At 35.9% G+C, this 21,946-nt stretch overlaps 1 protein-coding gene across 1 annotated transcript; it reads left to right on the plus strand.

Annotated features, from left to right (window-relative positions):
• The first annotated feature begins 12,603 nt into the window (after nt 1–12,603).
• Nucleotides 12,604–14,570, plus strand: LOC120351394 (ATP-dependent DNA helicase pif1-like). Its single transcript, XM_039428483.1, has one exon. It carries the CDS (start codon nt 12,633–12,635, stop codon nt 13,446–13,448), a length of 816 nt encoding a protein of 271 aa, XP_039284417.1. The 5' UTR covers nt 12,604–12,632; the 3' UTR covers nt 13,449–14,570.
• Nucleotides 14,571–21,946: the final 7,376 nt, after the last annotated feature.

A 21,946-nucleotide genomic window follows, 5' to 3' on the forward strand; every position in this document is an offset into this window, starting at 1 on the left:
AAATTCTGGGAGAATGGCGATATCCCAGGCTCATGTGTGTGACAATCCTTACACACTCTATCAATAGAATTAAGAAGGTTATAATAGAAAACAATGCTCATTTAACAAAAGAACAATTAAATAAACTTATCTGGAATTTTTTACGAGATTCTTCAGATGAAACAGGCTTAGAACAAGATTGACAAAGAAAGATCAAAATCAAGTATGTGTGCAATATTGTAAATAAATGAAATGCATCAACTTTGCTACTGGTTGGTTAAATATTAAAATGTCACATTGATGATAGAAAACACTGTCAAGATAAGATTCATGTTTGAAAAATGAGCTCCTCTTACTTCCTTGTTGAAGGATCTAACATGGAGAACAATATTGTCCTCGGAGAAGAGGAAAATTTAAGTAAAAATGAACTTACATGTGTTGATTTGACAAAATGAAATAATCGACTTCTCTCAGCTCCTCGACTCGGTTCAGGTATTGTTCCAGCTTAGCTCCTCGGCTATGATTTTCTCGATGCAGGTAAGTTTCCCTCACGAGAGCACAACTGCTTATGAGACCGAGTAGTGAGGTGAGAAAATGCTGTGGAAAAACAATGAAACCAAACTGTAACAAAAATATATATTATAAAAATCAATTTAGTGTTATTTCACAAAAATATGAGAATGTAACAAAAATTTTTACTTACAATCAATAATGTTAGCGTCGAGCTCAACCTCTGTGGAGTATGCAGTGCTCGCCAATTGTGATAGGCCTCCTCGGCAGCTAGTATGTGTAGAGAACTCAATCACTCTCCAAGTTGCATTAAGTGATAAGAAATTATAATGTGTTTTTATATATAGCTTGATGTACGCACAAGCTGACATCACTCGGTCGCTCACTCACTCAAGGCCGGGCAACGCCCTCCCGACCTTCACAAGGCCGTCCCGAGGAGCAGAATGGATTCACTAGTACAGTATACGAATGAGGAAGTAAAGGAGAGCAAACTCAACACACATGGCTTTTGCAATAGAGGAAAAAGCGGCAACGTGCCAGGGGGGCTCGAGTTGGGTGCAAGCCACATATAAAGTGAATAATATGGATTCACTTCAACTGGCAGTATAGGAAGGCAGGATTAAAAAGGAACTCACGACTGATTTTTGTCATGACTTTCGTAATAGAGGAAAAAGCAGTAGCGAGAATAGGAGATAACGCATGGGGCCATCTGTTTTTGAAATGCATTTCAAATAGATGATCTGAATAGATGAATTCAAAGTATTATTCCAAATTAATAGAAAATTTCCATTTTTCTTTTAGATTAAGTTAGTGTAATGATTAATTAACTTTAGTTAATGTTCAACCATTGAGTTGAAAGGTAATGAAAATGGTGGTATGTAAGAGAAAGCAAAGTGGAAGAAAACAAGGGAGAGGCTTCTTAAGCTCGACCGCGAAAGTACTTAAGGGGGCGGCAGGGGCTGCTACAGGTATTACTTCAACTATTTTAAATAAATTGATCGATGTAACACCCTTTGAAATCCCCATAGCACCTGGGTACCAGTATTGCGGACCAGGAACCAAACTTGAAAAGCGATTAGCACGTGGAGATCCTGGAATAAACAAACTTGACCAGGCTTGTAAGGCCCATGATATAGCATATTCACTAAATAGTGATAATTCTAATTGAGCCAAAGCTGACAGAATTCTAGCGAACGCAGCGTGGGAAATTTTTAAAAATCCGAAAACTCCCCTAGCCGAGAGAGGTCTCAGTTACCTTGTTACGAATGTAATGAAAGCTAAAAATTACTTTGGTGGTTCTTTGAGAAAGAAGAAGAAGAAGAAGAATGAGAGGAGAAGTTATACTAATGATATTAGACGCAAGGCTATAGCTCAGTTAAAACAACATATAGCAGGTAAAGGGTATTATTTGAAGCCGTACCCCCCGCTTAGTGGTGGGCGACTTTTAATTCCACCCCCACCCCCACCATCATCATATGGTGTGAGTTTATTCCCTCAAGTTAAGAAACGTAGAACAACAAAGAAGAGTAGGAAGAAGAGCAAGAAAAAACCATGAATATTGAAGGAGAATTGAGTAACTATGATTTAATGGATTGGGCTAGCTTATTACAAATTCGTTTAAGAGGAATATATATGCTAGATGCATTACCAAAAAAAATTCTAAAAAACGAAATGCGATCGTGAATTTGGACAAGCACAGCCAACCGGGGACACACTGGATTGCATATAAGAAGGTAGGAAGTAATGTATGGTATTTTGATCCAATTGGAAATTTACAACCTCCATACGAATTGGACAAATATTGGAAAAAAGAAAATGGAGTAAATATTTTATAATTTGGATCACCTGCAACCATTAGATAGTGATATTTGTGGTCATCTCACGTTATTGTTTCTTGCAAATCAGTTGTAATTAAGTGTTTGTGTTGAACACACAAGATGGTCGTTATAACGTTAAGATCAAAGTCAAGTAACCTTTACGAACATTTACAAGAAATTATAGAATTGGACAAAAATAGTGAATGGGAAATTGGTCTGATTAATTTTTGTAGTTACAATAGTATAGCAAATGTAACAAAGGAACAAATTCTAGCTTCAAATATGGTGATAAGTTAATCTTGTTGGATACCGGTGCATATGAGCTTGAGGATATTATAAAGTCTATAAAGCATAAATTGAACTATGATGAGAAGAAGAATAGACTTATTATACGTGCAAATGCAAATACTATGAAGATTGAAATTTATTCTGATAAGCCTATTGATTTAACACGCTCTGATTCGATTGCTAAGATACTAGGTTTTGATAATGTAGTTTTACAAGCAAATAAATGGCATTATTCCAAACATCTGGTTAACATATCGAGCATTGATGGTATTCTTGTTGAATGTAATTTAGCATGTGGCAGTTATTCTAATGGAAAAGAAAAACATATAATCTACAAATTTTTGCCAAAGGTTCCTAGTGGTTATTTAATAAATGAAGTACCCTCTCCAATTATTTATGTACCTTTGAATACACGTCGAATTCAAACTATTAATGTAAAGGTAACAGACCAGAACGGATCGTTTATTGATTTCCGCGGAGATACAATTACAATTAGACTGCACATACGTGAAAAACAAAAGTAATGGGATATCTTATTTTCAACCCGCATACGCGTAGTACATGTACGCATAATCAAGTCATTAGAGAAAAGGTTGCGATAGCGTCAACATCTAGTAAAAGCAATAGGGCATTATCAGCTAAAAGTGCGAGAACTTTGGAAAGATTAGGTTTAATAGTTAATTGGCGACATGTCAGGCGCATCAATTAGTGATATTCTGGATGTGGAGACAGAGCTTCAGTTTTATAATGACATAACCAAATTCCAGTTTCATACACATACAGTTTATTCGGGTCAAGAGATAAAGAACTCTGATGAAGCTCGAATTGGAATAAATTCACTGGATGTTTATACTCTACCTTGCAAATCATTTATATTAATTGAGGGAACGGTGAGCTGTACAAAACCGGCAGCGCCTGCAATTACAGTAGCAGGGGAGGCAACTCAACCGGCTGGTGCGCCCATTGCGGCAGACTATAAATTAAGCAGTAACATGGTGGGCAACCTTTTTGATGAAATACGATACGAATTAGCAGGTCAACAAATTTCCAAATCAAGATTAATTGGTTTAACTTCTACAATTAAAGCTATTCTTGTGAAGAACGCATCTGATAAAAACACATATCATTTAGCTGTTTTGACAGAGCAGGATATGAGCTAACAGATAATAAATTCACTTTCTGTGTGCCGTTGAAATTAATCCTTCCATTTTTTGAAGATTTTCAAAGAATAATTTTAAACTTGAAACAAGAGCTTGTATTATTGAGGTCGCCCTCAGACCTCAATTGCGTCGAGTCTGCAACCGGTACAGAGGTTAGTGTAAAAATTACTAAGCTCCAATGGCGGATGCCCTACATTACTTTAGAAGATCATGTGCGATTGAAATTTTTGAGACTGCTCGATGCCGACACTCCACTGAAATTAAGTTTCCGCCATTGGGAATTTTGAATTACCAAATTTGCAAAATTCACTTGTTCATTCTTGGTCAGTACGCACGACATCGAATTTTGATACTCCAAAATATATTATAATTGCATTTCAAACTGATTGAAAGAATAAAATTAAAAAATCAATATCTAATTTTGACAGCTGTAATATTTACAATGTTAAAGTATATTTGAATAGTGAGTATTATCCATACGAAAATCTGCTAGGTAAGAAGGAAGTTTTATACCGGATGTTCCTGGATTTCGCACCCTCATATTATAATCATTCAATCAATAGCGAACTCGGAACAGAAATCGATTTTAAAACATTTTGTGAATCAACACCGCTGATTGTTGTAGATTGTTCACACCAACCAAGTCATTTGAAATCATCGACAGATGTTCATATTGAAATGGAATTTAATAGTGCAGTACCTGCAAATACTTCCGCGTATTGCGTTTTAATTAGCGATCGTGTGATGGAGTACACGCCACTCACGAGCATGGTGAAAGAAGTTCAGTAATTTGTTGATAGAGTGCATCACTGCAGGTTATATAAGGTGTGTACTGCGCCAAATGTAAGCCATTATCAGTTTTACCTTTGAACAGGAATCATGTCCTATTCTTTGTGTTCTGATATTTTGGTGGACAAGCCACAAACTCGCTCTATCCAGTGTGATCTTGATTCTGATATTTTGGACAAAGCTCAGTCGTCGCTACTTTATGATATTGAATCAACAAATTTCTATTATGAACCAAGGAGGAGTAGTACACCAATCCAGAAGTCGGGAGAGGAGGAGGAGGAGGAGGAGGGGGCGCCAGAGGTGGAGGAACAGAATCGAGAAGAGGAACAGAAAGGAGTGCAAAAGCAGACACCTACGAAAATTGCTACGGTTGATCTTCACTGGTTTAAACAAACTTGTAATCAAATTATTGTAAAGGAACTTGCTATTGTCGATGAGAGCAATAATTATGTTGTATTTCATTTCAAATCACCATTTCCAAAGATGGAATTGACTACAAAATTGTTTAACGATGTAACATGGCTGGAACGTAACTATCATAAAATAAAATGGAGCGATGGAGATTTGGAATGGAATGAGACAATTATCCGTGAATACCTCGCAGGTTATGAAAAAATTTTTACAAAAGGAACTGAAAAAGCAAAGTTTTTGAGAAGATTGCATTCTAACGTACAATGCATACCGGAGGACTTTCTCAAGCCCGATTTCAGCTTTTTCACCACTTCGTGGTGTTATGATGCATGTAAGATACATAAGTATAGACCCGATGGAAGGTGTGCGTTGTACAGTGCCCAACATTATAATTCTCTGCTGTTTAAAAATATGTATCAAACAAATAATTTCTTGTGCGAGAATACTCGTATGAAAAGTATGAAATTGGCGCCTATGTATACGAATGCTCAGAAAAGAAACTTTGGACGATATGGATTCTTCTACAACGGAAAGGAATTACAGTGTGTTTATTGCTTGCATGCACTGAGACTGCATAAAGCTCGCACGTGTTGTCTGTCTGCAATTATTAATGAAGAAAGACCGTTTAATTATTCTATAATAGTGCCAGCCTACACATAGTTTTACTACTCGACAACGATGGATCCGGCAAAGTGGTTAGCTGCTGACAACGAATTGGAAGTGAGGTTAAAAAACTGCATAGACTGGTATGACGAATGCGAAATTGCAATTCAGAAATCATCTAGTGAAAATTATAGTTTGACGAAACAATTAAAGGCTATTTTTCTAAGCACAGTTAATTTGAACAATATAAGAGACTATTTGTGCTATTACCGTCCATACAATTTGTCTGTAGATAAATTGATTAAAATTGAAGATGAAGTTATGATGTATTGTTGTAGTGAAATGTTGTAAACAATTTCCATTTCCTCGAACATTTTGGTTTAGTATCAGTGTAGACTTGATTGAGTGAGCACGCGAGATACGTCCCCCTCAGACACAACTGTTACAGCTAAGGAATCTACCTTATCAAGAGATACGCCCCCTCAGAGCCAACTCTGTTACAGCTAAGTGCACATTCCTTCCTTATCAATTTTATTGTTCATAACATAATCGAGGTCATGCAGTGTTTTAGCTTTGCTAAATTCAAAAAATTATCTCGTCTCTTGATGTCAATTTCATTCAATGAATTTGATTCTATTGCAAAAAATATTAAATTTTCAACAGGATTCCAAGGCGATGATGTTGATCAAGCGTTAACAAAAACAGAAAATGTACACTTTCCAATTTTATCTGAGATTTTCGAATTATTGGACATACTAGATACAGGTCATCTACATTATTGTAGTGCAAATGATTTCTCAACTATTGTTACAAATTCCGATGAACTTTGGAAATGCTTGTATGACATTGCAGATAAAAAATGTAAAAGATCAACTTAGATCATTGACCTCTCTCTGTTAAGACATCAATAGAGCTGATACCCCAAGTGATATAGGTCTGAGGATATCTATAAATATTTTTGGAATGCTTGTTCATACTAAATTTACTATAGATATTCTCGGAGAGCACACTTAAAAAGCAATGCCTGCGGTTTGTACAGCACATAGAAAATTTCAATATAAATTTGTGAAATTTTTCTTAACTGTCAGGTGGAAAGCAAACCAATCACTTTATAATTTTACAGTATAAAGATGTAACAGATTCACTCAGTATAAATATGGATTCACTTTAATTTGACAGTAGAGAATTTTTCCCTCATCTAGCATTCACTTTAATCTGTCAGTAGATACAGTATAAGTTATAGTTGTATTAATTTGCAATCACTTATAATTTTACAGTATAAAGATGTAACAGATTTAGTCAGTATCAAGATGGATTCACTTTAATTTGACAGTAGAGAATTTTTCCCTCATCTAGCATTCACTTTAATCTGTCAGTAGATACAGTATAAGTTATTAGTTGTATTAATTTGCAATCACTTTATAATTTTACAGTATAAAGATGTAACAGATTTAGTCAGTATAAAGATGGATTCACTTTAATTTGACAGTAGAGAATTTTTCCCTCATCTAGCATTCACTTTAATCTGTCAGTAGATACAGTATAAGTTATTAGTTGTATTAATTTGCAATCACTTTATAATTTTACAGTATAAAGATGTAACAGATTTACTCAGTATAAAGATGGATTCACTTTAATTTGACAGTAGAGAATTTTTCCCTCATCTAGCATTCACTTTAATCTGTCAGTAGATACAGTATAAGTTATTAGTTGTATTAATTTGCAATCACTTTATAATTTTACAGTATAAAGATGTAACAGATTTACTCAGTATAAAGATGGATTCACTTTAATTTGACAGTAGAGAATTTTTTCCCTCATTTAGCATTCACTTTAATTTGACAGTATAGCATTAGATGGATTCACTTTAATTTGACAGTATAAAGATGTAACAGATTTACTCAGTAGAAATATGGATTCACTTTAATCTGACAGTAGGGAATTTTTCCTCCAAAAAGGGAAATTATTTTTTCCCTCACTGAGATATATCTCTTTTCAACCCCCTCGTCCTCACTGGGAGAGGGGAGATAAGGAGAGGGAGAGGGAGAGGGAGAGGGAGAGGGAGAAGGAGAGGGAGAGGGAGAAGGAGAAGGAGAAGGAGAGGGAGAGGGAGAAGGAGAGGGCGAGGGAGAGGGAGAGTGAGAGGGAGAGGGAGAGGGAGAGGGTGAAGGAGAGGGAGTGGGGGAGGAGGGGGGGGGGCGCATGCGCAGAGGGGGAGGGGGAGGGGGAGGGGGATTTGCGCAAAAATTTTTCCTTATTTCTCGGGGATTGCGCAAAAATTCTTAGCAGTACTCTCTAATCTAAGCTACTTGTGAGCATTGTACATTTTTCATATGTTTTCAGATACCAATAAATATTCAAAATAACAAAAAATGATCATTGCTTTTACATTACATAAACCTTTCTTTAACATATAATATTTAATAATTATCCAAATAAAATTACTAATTATTAATTCATGATAGTCGAAAGATCAGTCAGCTGATTTGCTCACATAATAAATCAATAAATAATTGTCATTGATCTAAGATCATGTGACATGCTAAAACAAAACGAAGAATTCTAACCTCAAATCATGCAAATGCTTTTATAATCTGCCAATAAATAACTAAGTCGCTTTTTTATTTCTGCCAAAGAATTCAAACTACTGCATAATTATATTCTCCATGGCTCTCTTATCGCTTTATAGATAGTATTACTGCTTTTTATCAAAATGAAGATTCGATTTTATTAGTGTTACCTTGACTAGGCTAACTGTTCTTTCAGTTTCATAATTATTCTATTAAAGATAGTTTGCTTTTCTTTCTGAATTATTTTATTGTGTCAAACGCATCGTCACAACTCATACATAAGAAGATTTGTTTTCATGGAGCAATCAACCAATTGATCCGCTAAATTAGGAACTGATAGTAATTTACGGACTAGCTTAATAATAATTTAACCAGTAGAAATTCTTGGATCGAACAAATGGTTTATGAAAAAGGAAGAATACAGCAAGATGTTACTTGTAAGATCCGTTAGAAGAGAGTTTTGTGAGAAACTTTTTGCTTGAGAAAAACCTTGCTAAATAGAATGGAGCTCGTAATATTCATGCTCCATTTCACGTTGGGAATATGCACCTCTTAGGAATAATAATTACTCCTTGTTGCGACCGTAGAGAGAGCAGGCAAGTCTGTTGCTAGGCGCAACATGAAAATTTCATCTCAAACCATTCTATAGGCGAGCTTGCAACGTGATTGGCCTCTCAGAAAATCTCATCTCTGTTATTATATTAGTGCACCACCAGTAAGTAGGTCAACAAAGGATCAATCCACTTTGTAAAAATGCCCTCTACATCGCTTTTCCCTATTAAAAGTTGATAATCGGTTCTGGAAGTTCTCAAAACGAGGAAAGAAGACATAATCGAATTAAGATGGAATCGTCGGATAGTTGGTTACTCCGTAGGATATCATGATTATCTAAACCACCCAGTTCTCAGGACTTGCTCAACGAATCAACTTTTAATAAGTTCGAGACGGTTGTTGGGGCACTTTACAAGGATTGGCTCTTTTCACAAGAAAACTGATTATCCACTTATTAGTAACGTTCTAGAAGTGATTCTCTGGAAGGTGATAAGGAGTTTGGAGTTTACCTCCAAGAACTCCATCTTCTATAACTACTGAGCTAGTGGAAAGTTCCAATCAATGCAAATTAATTAGAATAGTTTTCCAACTACCCTTACAATTTATCTTCAATTTTTACTTTCCTTGCCCTATTACCATAGGTAAGGAAAGTATTGCTTTCCGAGAAAAATTAAGGAACCCCAATTTCCAAATTTCTATACGTTTCAAGGTCCCCTGAGTCCGAAAAAGTGGTTTTTGGGTATTGGTCTGTATGTATATGTGTATGTGTATGAGTGTATGTGTATGTGCGTCTGTGTACACGATATCTCATCTCCCAATTAACGGAATGACTTGAAATTCGGAATTTAAGGTCCTTACACTATAAGGATCAGACACGAACAATTTCGATTAAATCCAATTCAAGATGGCGGCTAAAATGACGAGAATGTTGTCAAAAACAGGGTTTTTCGCGATTTTCTCGAAAACGGCTCCAACGATTTTGATCAAATTTATACCGAAAATGGTCTTTGATAAGCTATATCAACTGCATAAAGTCCCATATCTGTAAAAATTTCAGGATCTACGCAAAGTTTGCAAAGACATTGGGATCTACCCAATCTATGCAAAGTTTGATTTTAGATTCCCAATTATCAGGCTCCAGATACAATTTAAACAAAAAATTTCAAGTGAAAAGATTTAGCATGAAAATCTCTAAAATTGAAAATAAGCTTGAAATTCGAGAAAATATGATTATTTAATTGCAGACTGTTGGCAACTGTTGATTCTATTATTAAATCATCACTATGAAGAGATAGCAGACCGCTTGTGTCTCCAGCGTTGTTGTCCTGTCACCAGCTCGCTCAAATCTTTGTATAGTGAATTTGAGATGCGCGTGAATACTATAGTGCGGTCCACGTTATAATGGCAGTATTTGATTAACTTTGATGTTGCTATCCTTGTCTATCATTCCACGAAATAGGTGGTACTATCCTTTTTTAGCTGCATAAAGATGCCAAATATATTTTTGACAATATGGAAATATAATTAATTAAGGTAGAGAACAGGCAACACTGCTCTTCTATCTTTATCCACTGCACTTATAACGTGGACCTCATTTTAGCGTCAGGTGATTAATTTTCATGACGGCAAGGAAAGTTGTGTGAGTGCGCCACACCAGATTTTTCAAATTGTTTATTGTTCGACTTATATAGTAGTCAGATTATCATATTATGTGACTATCATTATGAAAAGTGTTTAAAACTAGACTAATAAGAGTTTCTCACGCTTCTAAACGCAACCACATTCTATACTGAGAATCTTATTATATTAAAGCTGCATAGTATAGAATAGTAAAGAATAGAATTGAATATTTTATTCGCATTTGTTTCTTTGAAACATAAGAATAGGTTGGTTTACTCTCCATAATATACACAGTATTATACACAGTAAATCAAAAATCAAATTCATGTCACTGTAAATTCCAATTGAAATATGTACACAGTAATCTTAAAAGTACCTTCAGTTGAATTGCTCACAATATTCCTTTGAGAATTCGAATCATTCTAAATGATCCACATATTGTCCATATTTCAAATAAATAATAGAGACGTATGGGAAAAGTCGCAATTTCCAAATATATCTTCATGTACAAGTGTGAAGATCAAGTAAAAATTCTGCTCTGCCTAGACTGCTTATATCCCTTTGGAACATCCCTTTGTTGCACGAATTCAAGTCCCGGCTTGTTTTACCGGTGAGTTCATACACTGTGAGCAGTACGTTTTTCTTATATTCCTCCACTGGGGTGTTATGACTCTCCTCCTGGTTTCGATTTTATGCAGCTCATTCTCGAGCCCAGAACTAAGAAGTTTTAGATTCAATTGAGATACCCAATCATACTTTACTTCGTTTTGGGCATCGAATTTAACTCATGGATCCCCTAACGAAATTTTCAGCATATTTTTGGCAGTCGCCCAGCTCCCACCTTCTTTACTTTCTGTATACCACATCAGCATTTTTTCCAGGACTACACAATCACTGCGGTTCAAGCCTAACTCAATTCGTGATTGGTTTGTTCTTTCTCCAAATGTATAGAAATTTAAAAAAAAAATTCTAGTCAGTTCACTCAATTTTCTGTCACAATGTTAAGATGGAGCCCAGACTTCAGCCGCATACAGCTATACAGTAGGGTAGATGCCACAATATACTGATAAAGTCGAATAATTGTATCCAGCTTGCTTCTTTTGTAGCAATACAAATCTCCTCTATTTTGTATGATGCCATCCGTGCCTTTTTGCCAGACACCTCCATATTTACTATTCATACTTCCAGTAGTTTAATTTCTCACTATAAAATCTTTCAAAGTAGAAAGTAAAATAATTATAGCATAGGAAATATTATTTTTGGACCATTACATTTCCTTGTCCCGATCTCATGTATGAGACTTGTGCATGGAGTTTTATCAAACTTGGCATTTTCCAATAATTTTACCATTGGATGTTCCAATTGAAGGATGATCATTGATCATTTAAAATTTTGTTCAAAATGTATATGTTTGTTCATTCTTCTAATAACTACATCTATATATATAAAAATGTCATGTTGGTTTGTGTGTAATGCAAAAACTCCAAAAGTACTGGACCGATTGAGTTGAAATTTTAACATGATATAAAATCCGCATCAAGGATGGTTTTTATCTACTTTTTACAATTTTCAGGGGCGCTACGCTCGCCCGAAAATTTTTAACTTTTTTGTTTATAGATTTTTCCGATTTTTGACTTCACATTCGGGGTCAGCTCGCGAAAATAAGTCGATTAAAAAAAAAAAAAATTGACCGGGCTCGCAGGGTGGCCCGGGGGGAGGGGGTGAAACTTTGGCCATTTTTGGCCAGATTTGAGCTGAGCGCTGCTGCAATCAAAGTGCAAAATCTGACCGCTAGATAGCGCGCATGTTTCAAAACGCAGCTTCAACAGGTTCGTGAGATATAGAGTACCGGTAAACTACACTCTTGATTACCGTATGTTTTCCGGTACAATTATTGGATTTCAATTACTTTCGCAATTCAGAACAAAGAAAGCATACCGATGCTTTTTTTTCGATAATAAATTCGTGTTTCAGTGCAAATAATCGTGTTACTTGTGTTAATATTGTAGTAATTTCAATCAGTGAATGGATTGATACCGGTACCGTGCTAAAATCAATTGGCGATTCAGTCGATAGTGTGAGTATAATCTTATCGATGTAAATCAATCTTGTAATGAATAATAATTATTGAGGCTTTTATTCTTGCATTTGTGTAATTACGAGACTTGCGTGGAAACGTTCAACCATTCGGGAATGCATTGATATTGCTCGCAGGAGATTTTAGGCAAACATTGCCTGTAATTTCTCAATCGACACCAGCAGACGAAATTAATGCTTGCCTGAAATATTCAACACTATGGCAGCACGTACATACATTGGAGTTGACTACGAATATGCGTGTCCAGTTGCAGAATGATCCATCAGCTGAGGTATTCTCACGACAGTTACTGGAAATTGGAAACGGTCAGCTGCCAGTCGATGAGACGTCTAGACAAATATCACTTCCCGATAATTTTTGTAATTTAGTTACATCAAAAGAAGAACTGATCGAAAAAGTATTTCCTGACATTCAGATAAATCATAGAAATCATGATTGGCTCAGTGAACGAGCTATCCTTGCCGCAAAGAATAAAGATGTCTATCAACTTAATAATGTTATACAATCCAGTATTCAAAGTGATGAAACTACATATAAGTCGATAGACACTGTTGTGGAAGCTGATGAAGTAGTTAATTATCCAACAGAATTTCTAAACTCACTTGATCTGCCAGGGATACCACCACACATATTGAAATTGAAAGTAGGTGTGCCAATTATCCTCTTGCGGAATATTAATCAGCCAAAACTCTGCAACGGCACGCGACTTGCAGTTAAGAGATTAATGAATAATGTAGTGGAAGCAACGATTTTAACAGGGCCTTTCAAAGGTGAAGATGTCCTCATTCCTCGAATACCCACGATCCCGACCGATACACCATTTCAATTTAAAAGATTGCAATTCCCAATTCGATTGGCATTTGCAATCACAATCAACAAAGCTCAAGGTCAATCTTTAGAATTGTGTGGTCTAGATTTAGATGTGGATTGCTTTCCACATGGACAACTGTATGTTGCGTGTTCCCGAGTCGGCAAACCAGATAGTCTTTATATTTACGCAGACAGTGGAAAAACAAAAAATATTGTATATAAACAAGTATTGCAAAATTAAACTTATATGAAATGTATTCTTTGTTTTTTCTCATTTCTCAACCATTCGCAAACAGAGAGTGAGAATAGGGAAAAATCTGAGTGCAGAAGAAGGCCTTCCTGTAAAATTCGGCGTGCCACAAGGAACAGTTCTTGGTTTGATACTGTACCTCATCTTTGCCAATGAGTTGTGCTCACTCGACATTGGTGGCAAGATTATTGTCTTTGCCGACGACACAGCTGTGATATTTCAAGGCAACAACTGGAACGAGACTTTCATAACCGCTGAATTAGGCATGGAAAAAATTACACTTTGGCTCCACAGTAATATCCTGACTCTCAATTCATCAAAAACTAAATTTCTAGCATTTTCACTGACGGACTCCAAAAAACCTGTACGAAATACAATCAAGTTACATCACTGCAAAATAAATCGCATAGACTGCAATTGTCCATCAGTAGAACGAACAGATAATATAAAATATTTAGGAGTTATAATAGACGACTTACTTTGGTGGGACAAACACATCATACAGCAAACAACAAAACTCAGGAAACTGGTTTACAGTTTCATTCAACTCCGACAGATACTCACACTGGATACGTTAAAAATTGTATATCACGCATTGGTAGAGTCAATAGCAAGATATGGAATCCTGGCATGGGGAGCTACGTATTTCTGCCATATCAATCCTGTTTTTAAAGTCCAGAAACTCATCCTCAGAATAATGGGACAGAAACATCCACTCTACCCTTCAGATTCTCTATATGAAGAGCTCCAACTACTGAGCATCCGACAAATTTACATTCACAAATTACTCACATTCATCAGGAAAAACCCACAGTTCTTTCTCAACATGGACCACACCCACAGCACGCGAAGAAGGAATATTGATCTAGCAGTCCCCAGGATGACAACAACTACCGCCCAGAGAACAGTCACATACTTAGGACCGAAGATTTACAACAGGCCGCCAATGGACATCAAGGAAATGGTACTGGTTAATATATTTAAAGCAAAAACTAAAACTTGGATAATTGAAAATAGAATAAATTATAGTGAAGACCTTATTACAAACTAGATATTATGAATATTATTAATTCATTTTTTTATCAATCCTTTTTAAGAGACTATTCTCAAATATTTTTTTCTTTTAGAATCTAATTATTTTCCATCAATAATTTTCTATTTTAGATATAGGTATTCATTTACTCATTTTAATTTCTTTTTTCTAAAAATTTTGCTTTTTTTCATTTTATTTCTCACATAAACATTATTTTTCCTTTTAGTTTTGTAATTGCACAATAAACCAGATTTAACAGCTCACATAACACAGATGTTCATAATTTATTTAACAAGCATAATATTTGTGGTTTCCCAACACATATTCTATATATAGTGGGGGCCACAGAAAAAAGTGGGTGCCACTGCGAAGCGTGGCAGGGTACAGCTAGTTATTCATCATTCTCTTAATGTAAATATATGATTAACGTGGGAGGAACTATTTCTATCAAACTGATGCTTCATTCACTGTCTTCTTTTATCTACTAATTTCGCTGATAGTATTAAGGCTCATTTATGTAGTATGTATGTTATTCATATTGATTTCCGGGCTGATATTTTTCATCTCAATATTTTTCTCATAATTTTCCATCATGAAAAGCCTCAAACGAGGACGACGACAACGAGTTCTCGAACGATGTTCTTGACTTTGTGAAAAGGAAAATTTTGTAGGGCTTCTACTTTCAATCATATCGCATATCAGTTTTCCCTCACCTCTCCTCATCCTACATCACTTTTCACATCATCTTCTTCTCCTTTTTTCACATATATCCCTATCCTACTCCCATCAAGTTATCCTCAATATTACTCTCATTTTCCCTCGCTAACCTTTACCTTTTAGGAGATTCCGGTGTCCTTTTCTGCCCTCCAGAGTTTGCGATTTTTGTTTCCCGGTTGATGAGCACAGCCTGGTCCGTTCAAATTTGGGCTTTGAAAATATTTTCGTGTCGGCTTGGCTGAACGTCACACCGTGTCGCAGTAATTAACGCTGACGCGAGCGTTTTGCCTCTAATTACAAGGGCGACGGACTTGGATGACTCTTCTCTGTGATAAAGCTCTCTTTTACCTCCAATTAACATCAATAGATAACGAAACGGAGTGTGAAAGTATGGGGAGTGAAGAGTTAAATTAATGGTGATGGAATGGAACAGGCAAATAGAATGGACAGGGAAGTATTGGCAGGTAGTGGCTGAGGGTTTAAGAGAATCTTTGAAATTCTTAGAGGAGTGTGAAAATTATAAAATAATTTTGAGAAAGTTCATTGGAAATTCTCATTGAATATGAATGCTTATATTGGTCATATTACATAATATCACGGTAAAGGTATTTGTTATTGAACGAGCGTTAGCGAGTTCTCACTTACTGAAGGCAAAAGTCATTGTCCGTCTGTTTGTATGATCTAGAATAACTTTAGAAAGAATTGATAAATCAGCTTCAAATGTTGAACACGTATTCTTCGAACCTTTTTACAATAGGCTATTATTTATATTAAACCAATTCGATTCCACAATTCAAGTTCACAATCCTCGATCTCTTTTGAACACGTGAAAATATACAATATATTTATCCCCATCACCTGTACCACAATCATCTCTATGGCTAAGATGCCTTGTTGCAAATGGTCATCGAAATAGTGCAGATCTGCTCTGAATGTCCTGCTGATATCACATTAGCCACTTAAATACGTGAGTAGCCTACTAGACTACTCTATTGAAAACTGTATTACACTAATTTATAATTCATTTATTGATTCAATGATTCACATATACGAAAGCTCCATAACACTTATAAATAGACATGCAGGATACGTCCAATAACATAGTCAACATCAGTTATAAATAGTTATAGAGAATATATCCAACATCATATTCAGAATATATTCAACAGCATAGTTACGCCATAGGATTGTATGTGAGTGATGTCTCCGTTAAACATAGATATTTTGGCTACATGAATGTTGAATCCATATGGTTATAGATATGTGGTGGAGTATATATAGGTGTGATGTCACCATGCAGTCGAGCCCTATTGCCGCAGCTATCCTAATAATTAAAGTGATGTATGCTACATCGTCGAACAATGATAATACCAATGGCAATGTTAATTAGATTCCATCAAATGGAAGACCCGGTTCCCTGTTCAAACGCATCCCAACATCCTCTGTATACAGTTATATACTCAGTGAATATGAACCTGCAGTTTATAGATATATTCTGTAATAGAAATGGGCTGTGCAGCCCGAAATAGCGTCGGTTGTAGCCTTCGCACCTCATATTTGCATGCGTGCTGGATGAATATTGGAATACTGTCTAGTGCCTATTTAACAGCATTCAACTACTATCGCCGTTTGATCCATGGATGAATAGTTCAACCAGGTGATGGATTGATGACAGACCAATCAATGTGTCAAGAAGTTGTGTTAGGGTTGCTCTTGTGAAATATCTTGATTTGCGTTTTGAATGGAATTCGGTACTGGATATAATCCTTCATCGAATTTGAATATTGTATTGCATAGGCTATACATTTTGTATAGATGGATCATCACTTAGTTACAACATCAATAGTGAATGATCAAGTGGTAAAGCAAACAATGAGTTGGTCACAAAAATATCGTAGAACATCTGAGGAACAAGTTTGTTTATTGGTTGGATTATACAAAGAAATGATATTCCTATTACAATAATATTAATACGTGAGTAGTCTACTAGACTACTTTTAATTCATTTATTGAATAAATGATCCTCAATAATTTTTAAATAGAATAATTGGGGTACCAAAAGGTACATTTCAAAACTGCTCTTCTCTCGAATTTTGATTCATTTACAAGACCAACAAGTAAGTAGGGTTTTTTCCACTTTATAAAATTTTTGGTCAATTTTCTGATTGAAAACCTAATTGAATAACGAAATCAGTCTCACTGAGCACTTGAAACTGTAAAATATTAACAAATTTGAAAAATTTCAAACCAAGTGTCTTAAGAGCGTAGAACACGACTTTATTGCTCGAGCAAAACTGTTCCACTACGTGACGCGCGATAATTTTGCAAAAGAAATGAAGAAGTTCTATGTTCGAACTACATACATGTTCTCTACAACAACCACAACAACTGCAGTAAGAGATTACAAAACAATAACACATAATATTCATATATACATTGTTGAGGCTACGAACTTAGCCATCAAGGAACTTGAATGAGTGGATGACTTCATTATGTTATCATTGCTAGAAATAGCTTATTATCTCCTTCTATATGTCAGCTCCGAGACGGATATTGGCGATCATCAATGCAATCTGGATTCTACTGACTGCAGCTCCGAACAGGGATGTTGAGTCAATGTTGAACCAATCTCTCAGGTTCTTCAACCAGGATGTTTTCCTTCTTTCAGGCCGGCGTCTTCCTTTAATCTTGCCCTCCATGATCAACTGCAGGAATCTGTACTTTTCATTGCTCTTCACATGTCCAAAATACCGAAGTTTCTGGCTCTTAATACATAAAACAATCTCCACTGTCGTCCCAATTCGTTCAATATCTCCAAATTTCCCAATATTACCCAATTCGTTCCTCACCCTTTTTGTCTATGAAATACGAAGTATGCACCTATACAGCCACAGTTCAAACGCCTGCAGCTTTCCCTCCATTGGATTCGTTAATGTCCATCCCTCATACCCATACAACAACACTGGAATGATGCTTATTATAAACAAAAAATATCTATTTTAGCGTAACTAGAAAAACGTACTCAGTATGCGCAGCAAGCGTAAAATAGATCATCGGTTACCTATCCAAAAATCAGCTATTTTACCAAGAGGTCCTAGTACGTAAAGAAATGTTTCACGTGGGGTGTAGAAAAACGAATTCCTTCTCTAAGAGCACTCCTAGCACTCATTAGCACTTTTTTTAATGGACATGTACTCTGAGACAGAGTTATCTTTCCAGTTTTGTGTTTATCCATTTCACGTTATCTTGATTGTTATCTATCAAGTTATTCCTTATCACCCTCTTTTGAAAAACGACTTAAGCCGCGCTTACACCAAAGCTATTAACAAAATGTTAAAACTTAATCCTTATAGATTCTATTGGATTTAATGGAACTCGCCAAACACATATTATCATCATGTGTATGATAAGTTATATTTAATCTATAAGGATCAAGTTATTAACATTTTGTTAATAACTTTGGTGTAAACGCAGCTTTAGTATAATATTATCAATGGCAATGCTCTTCTGTTCAATTCTTTATAGCTCTGGGACAAACATGCTAAATGATCTTGCTGTATCCATTTGTGATGTGGATACAACAAGAAAAACAAAGCTATGAATTGATTCCTCTAATATTGATGATAGTGAAAGATACGACTGTAGTCACTCTGATACTTTTTCGTACAGTCCTCGGTGATCTTCAATAGAAGAAGGTAAAGTTGGATACTGTTGGGATGTCAATATTGAGAAAAACCTTAGAATAGAGTTATCCTTACTCCTTATTCTCTAGATTGGAAAATTGAGAACATCTCAATCTTTTAAATGATCCATGAATAGGGTGAAATTTTGAATCTGTTGAGACTCTTTGGTATTATAGTTTATTGGAACTCACAAAACTAGAAACTAGGATTTGAATTAGTTAGTATTTCCGAATCCAAACTGAAATGTTTAGTTGACTTTACAAAGTTTGATTGATTCGTTGCATTCAATTTGAAATTCCATTTCCTAGAAACTCTTTGGTATCATAGTTTTTTGGAACTCACAAAACTGGGAACTAGGATTTGAATTAATTTTGCATTTCCTGATCCAAACTGAAATGATAAGTTGACTTATCATTATTATTATTATTATTAAGTTGATCGATTCTTTGCATTCAATTCAAAATTTCATTTGCTAGAAACGAGAAGTGAGATGTGTTGGAGAGGGAGATTGAAACTGTTCATGAACCTTTGTAAAAGTATAGGTACCAAATCACTAAAGCGGAACAGAACTGTCGTCTACAGATTGATATTGGGAAACGAGCAAAGCACTCTCTACGACGAGATTCTGTTTCACAAATAATATTTAGTCGTTTTGCTTCATGTGCCTTTGCTTATTGGAGCTGATGAATTCTAGTGCTAGTTGCAAGCAACCGATGGAATGGCGTTTGACATTTGCTACAGAGCTCCTTCAACGGAATGTCTCAGTATCCTCAAAGTTAGTTTCCATCGTAGTGGTTCTAGTTCAAAGAGTCTTTGTAGGTCCCTCGTCAATGTGTTCTCAATTTGCAATTTGCAGTATTTGATTTGGTGATCATAATTTGGAATTGGGAAATTGCAGGTAATGACTGAGTAAATTGAACATGAGGATTGAATAAGCTTCATCTAACTTCGTGAAGTTAGTCAGGTTGTCAAGAGATGTCAACTACAAAACTATATTATGATAGAACTTACGATAGAAGGAAATGCATGTTGAGATGATTATAATGATCAAAAACATCGAGCTTAGAAGTTCGGTAAAACACTGTTACGATTCTCAACGCTATTAGAAATGCATAAATGCTCATAATTCTATTAGAAGATTATATTTCGTTTGTGTTGTATTTGACTGTTATTTGCTTCTTGCTTGTAAATGTTTGTCAGTCAAAACTTCAAACCCAGCCCTGGTTCAGGCGAGAGCTGTACCTCTGAGTGCACGCTATTGTACGTACAAACGCTTGTTAGTGCACTTCATCGTGAGGTATGAAGCAGAAGGTTCATGACAACAGTGAAACAGTATCTTTTATCTGATAACTTGAGGAAACCAAGACAAGGACAGATTATGCCTGGACCAAGCTTAATGCTCATGCTCAAGATTCTAAGCTATAACAGCTCCCATTTTGTGATAAATCGATCAATCGATTATTTTCTCTTCATGAATAAAATTATTGAAAGTAAGCTCTCTTGATGTGATTATCATTATACCTTCATCATGTTCAAAGAAGTATCAATAGTTTGGCAGAAAGCTGTTCTGTATTAGAAATTCAATTTCGGGGTTGATTTTGGTCTCTTTTACATCAAATTATCTCTCCTTTCATAATTTTCATTGAAATATTATTGCTATTCATCTGTTTATCTAGTCTTCTATTATCTACGAGATTTATCCAATCCAATTAATCTCAACACTTCTTTTACAGTCCATTTTTGATCAATACCTGATAAATGAAATTTCTAGTCAATGGAGTGATAAGATCTTATGGTCAAAGTACAGTTAACACTTTGTGCTGCGCCGTCAATGAAATGCTATGCAACCAAACTTGGTCATGAAGTTGCACAGTTGTATCATCAGTATCATCCTGATCATTTAATTCCGTAGTTTACCACAAATATCTCATTTAAAATAATAAAATGATAAAAATCAAAATCACTCTCGCTCCTTTAATTGTCAGGTGAGTTGCAGTGGTGTTTAAAAAGGCATATTCTCAAATTCAAATTTATTCAGTACAATATTATGATACTTATGTCAGAGAACAAAGAAATAAATCCTCAATTCTAACCTGCACTTATTTAACCTGAACGGTTGGCCAAGTGGATTGTATACACAGACACACACACACACACACACACACACACACACACACACACACACACACACACACACACACAACTTGTTAACTTTGCATGTGCAACAATCGTCAGTCAGCTATGACTTGTTGAAAGATAAGAGTGGCCCCACTACAGTGGTTGTAGGCCCTATTTCATACTTCATCCCTTCAAATGGTTACTGGAACAGGAAGTGGTGTGCCGGCTCTTTTCAGTGATATTCGAATGGTAAACGTCAGAATTGTGAAAATTGCCTCAAATTACAGCCATTTATCGCGATACACAGCGAACTCTGACGCGGTGAACTTTCAGCACGGGGCTTATCTGTGCCCCCCCCCTATCTGATGGTGATATCACCCTTATTTACCCCGCGAACCCGTGATATACCCCTCATTTACTACACCCCCGCCCTGATATATGACAGAATCTCTTTGGTTGTAGGCATGCGCCCTTTTATCCCCCCTGAACGAACCAGACGCGCTCTTAGTCGTGCCTCGACTCAGTGGCAGATGTGCTACAGTTTTCAAGAGTGCGTGAGAAGAACTTGTTGGTTTCTTCATGCTGTAGACCACTTCTCTACTCTGGTACTGTTCATCATTTTGAGGTATTTGAATAGTGGAATAGAAGCTAGAATCAATCTTTCAACTAATGTTCTGTGAATTAGAATTGTTCAACTAGAGCTTGAACAGGCTATTCATTAATCTTTCAAGTGATGTTTTGTAATATCCTGTAAAAAAGGTATAGATTTTTGAAATTCATATTCTCCGTCCCAATGCAAACGCACACATCAACAACAGACAGATGTCTGTGTGCGTTGCAACATATGAACGGAGCGATTTTCCTCCGTCTGTCTGCAGACGTCCGTCTGTTGCTATGTAGGTTTGCCCCCACTGACGCATGCTGAGTACATGCCTAGG

This window comes from Nilaparvata lugens, chromosome 5, assembly GCF_014356525.2.
Source record: "Nilaparvata lugens isolate BPH chromosome 5, ASM1435652v1, whole genome shotgun sequence".
NCBI lineage: Eukaryota > Metazoa > Arthropoda > Insecta > Hemiptera > Delphacidae > Nilaparvata > Nilaparvata lugens.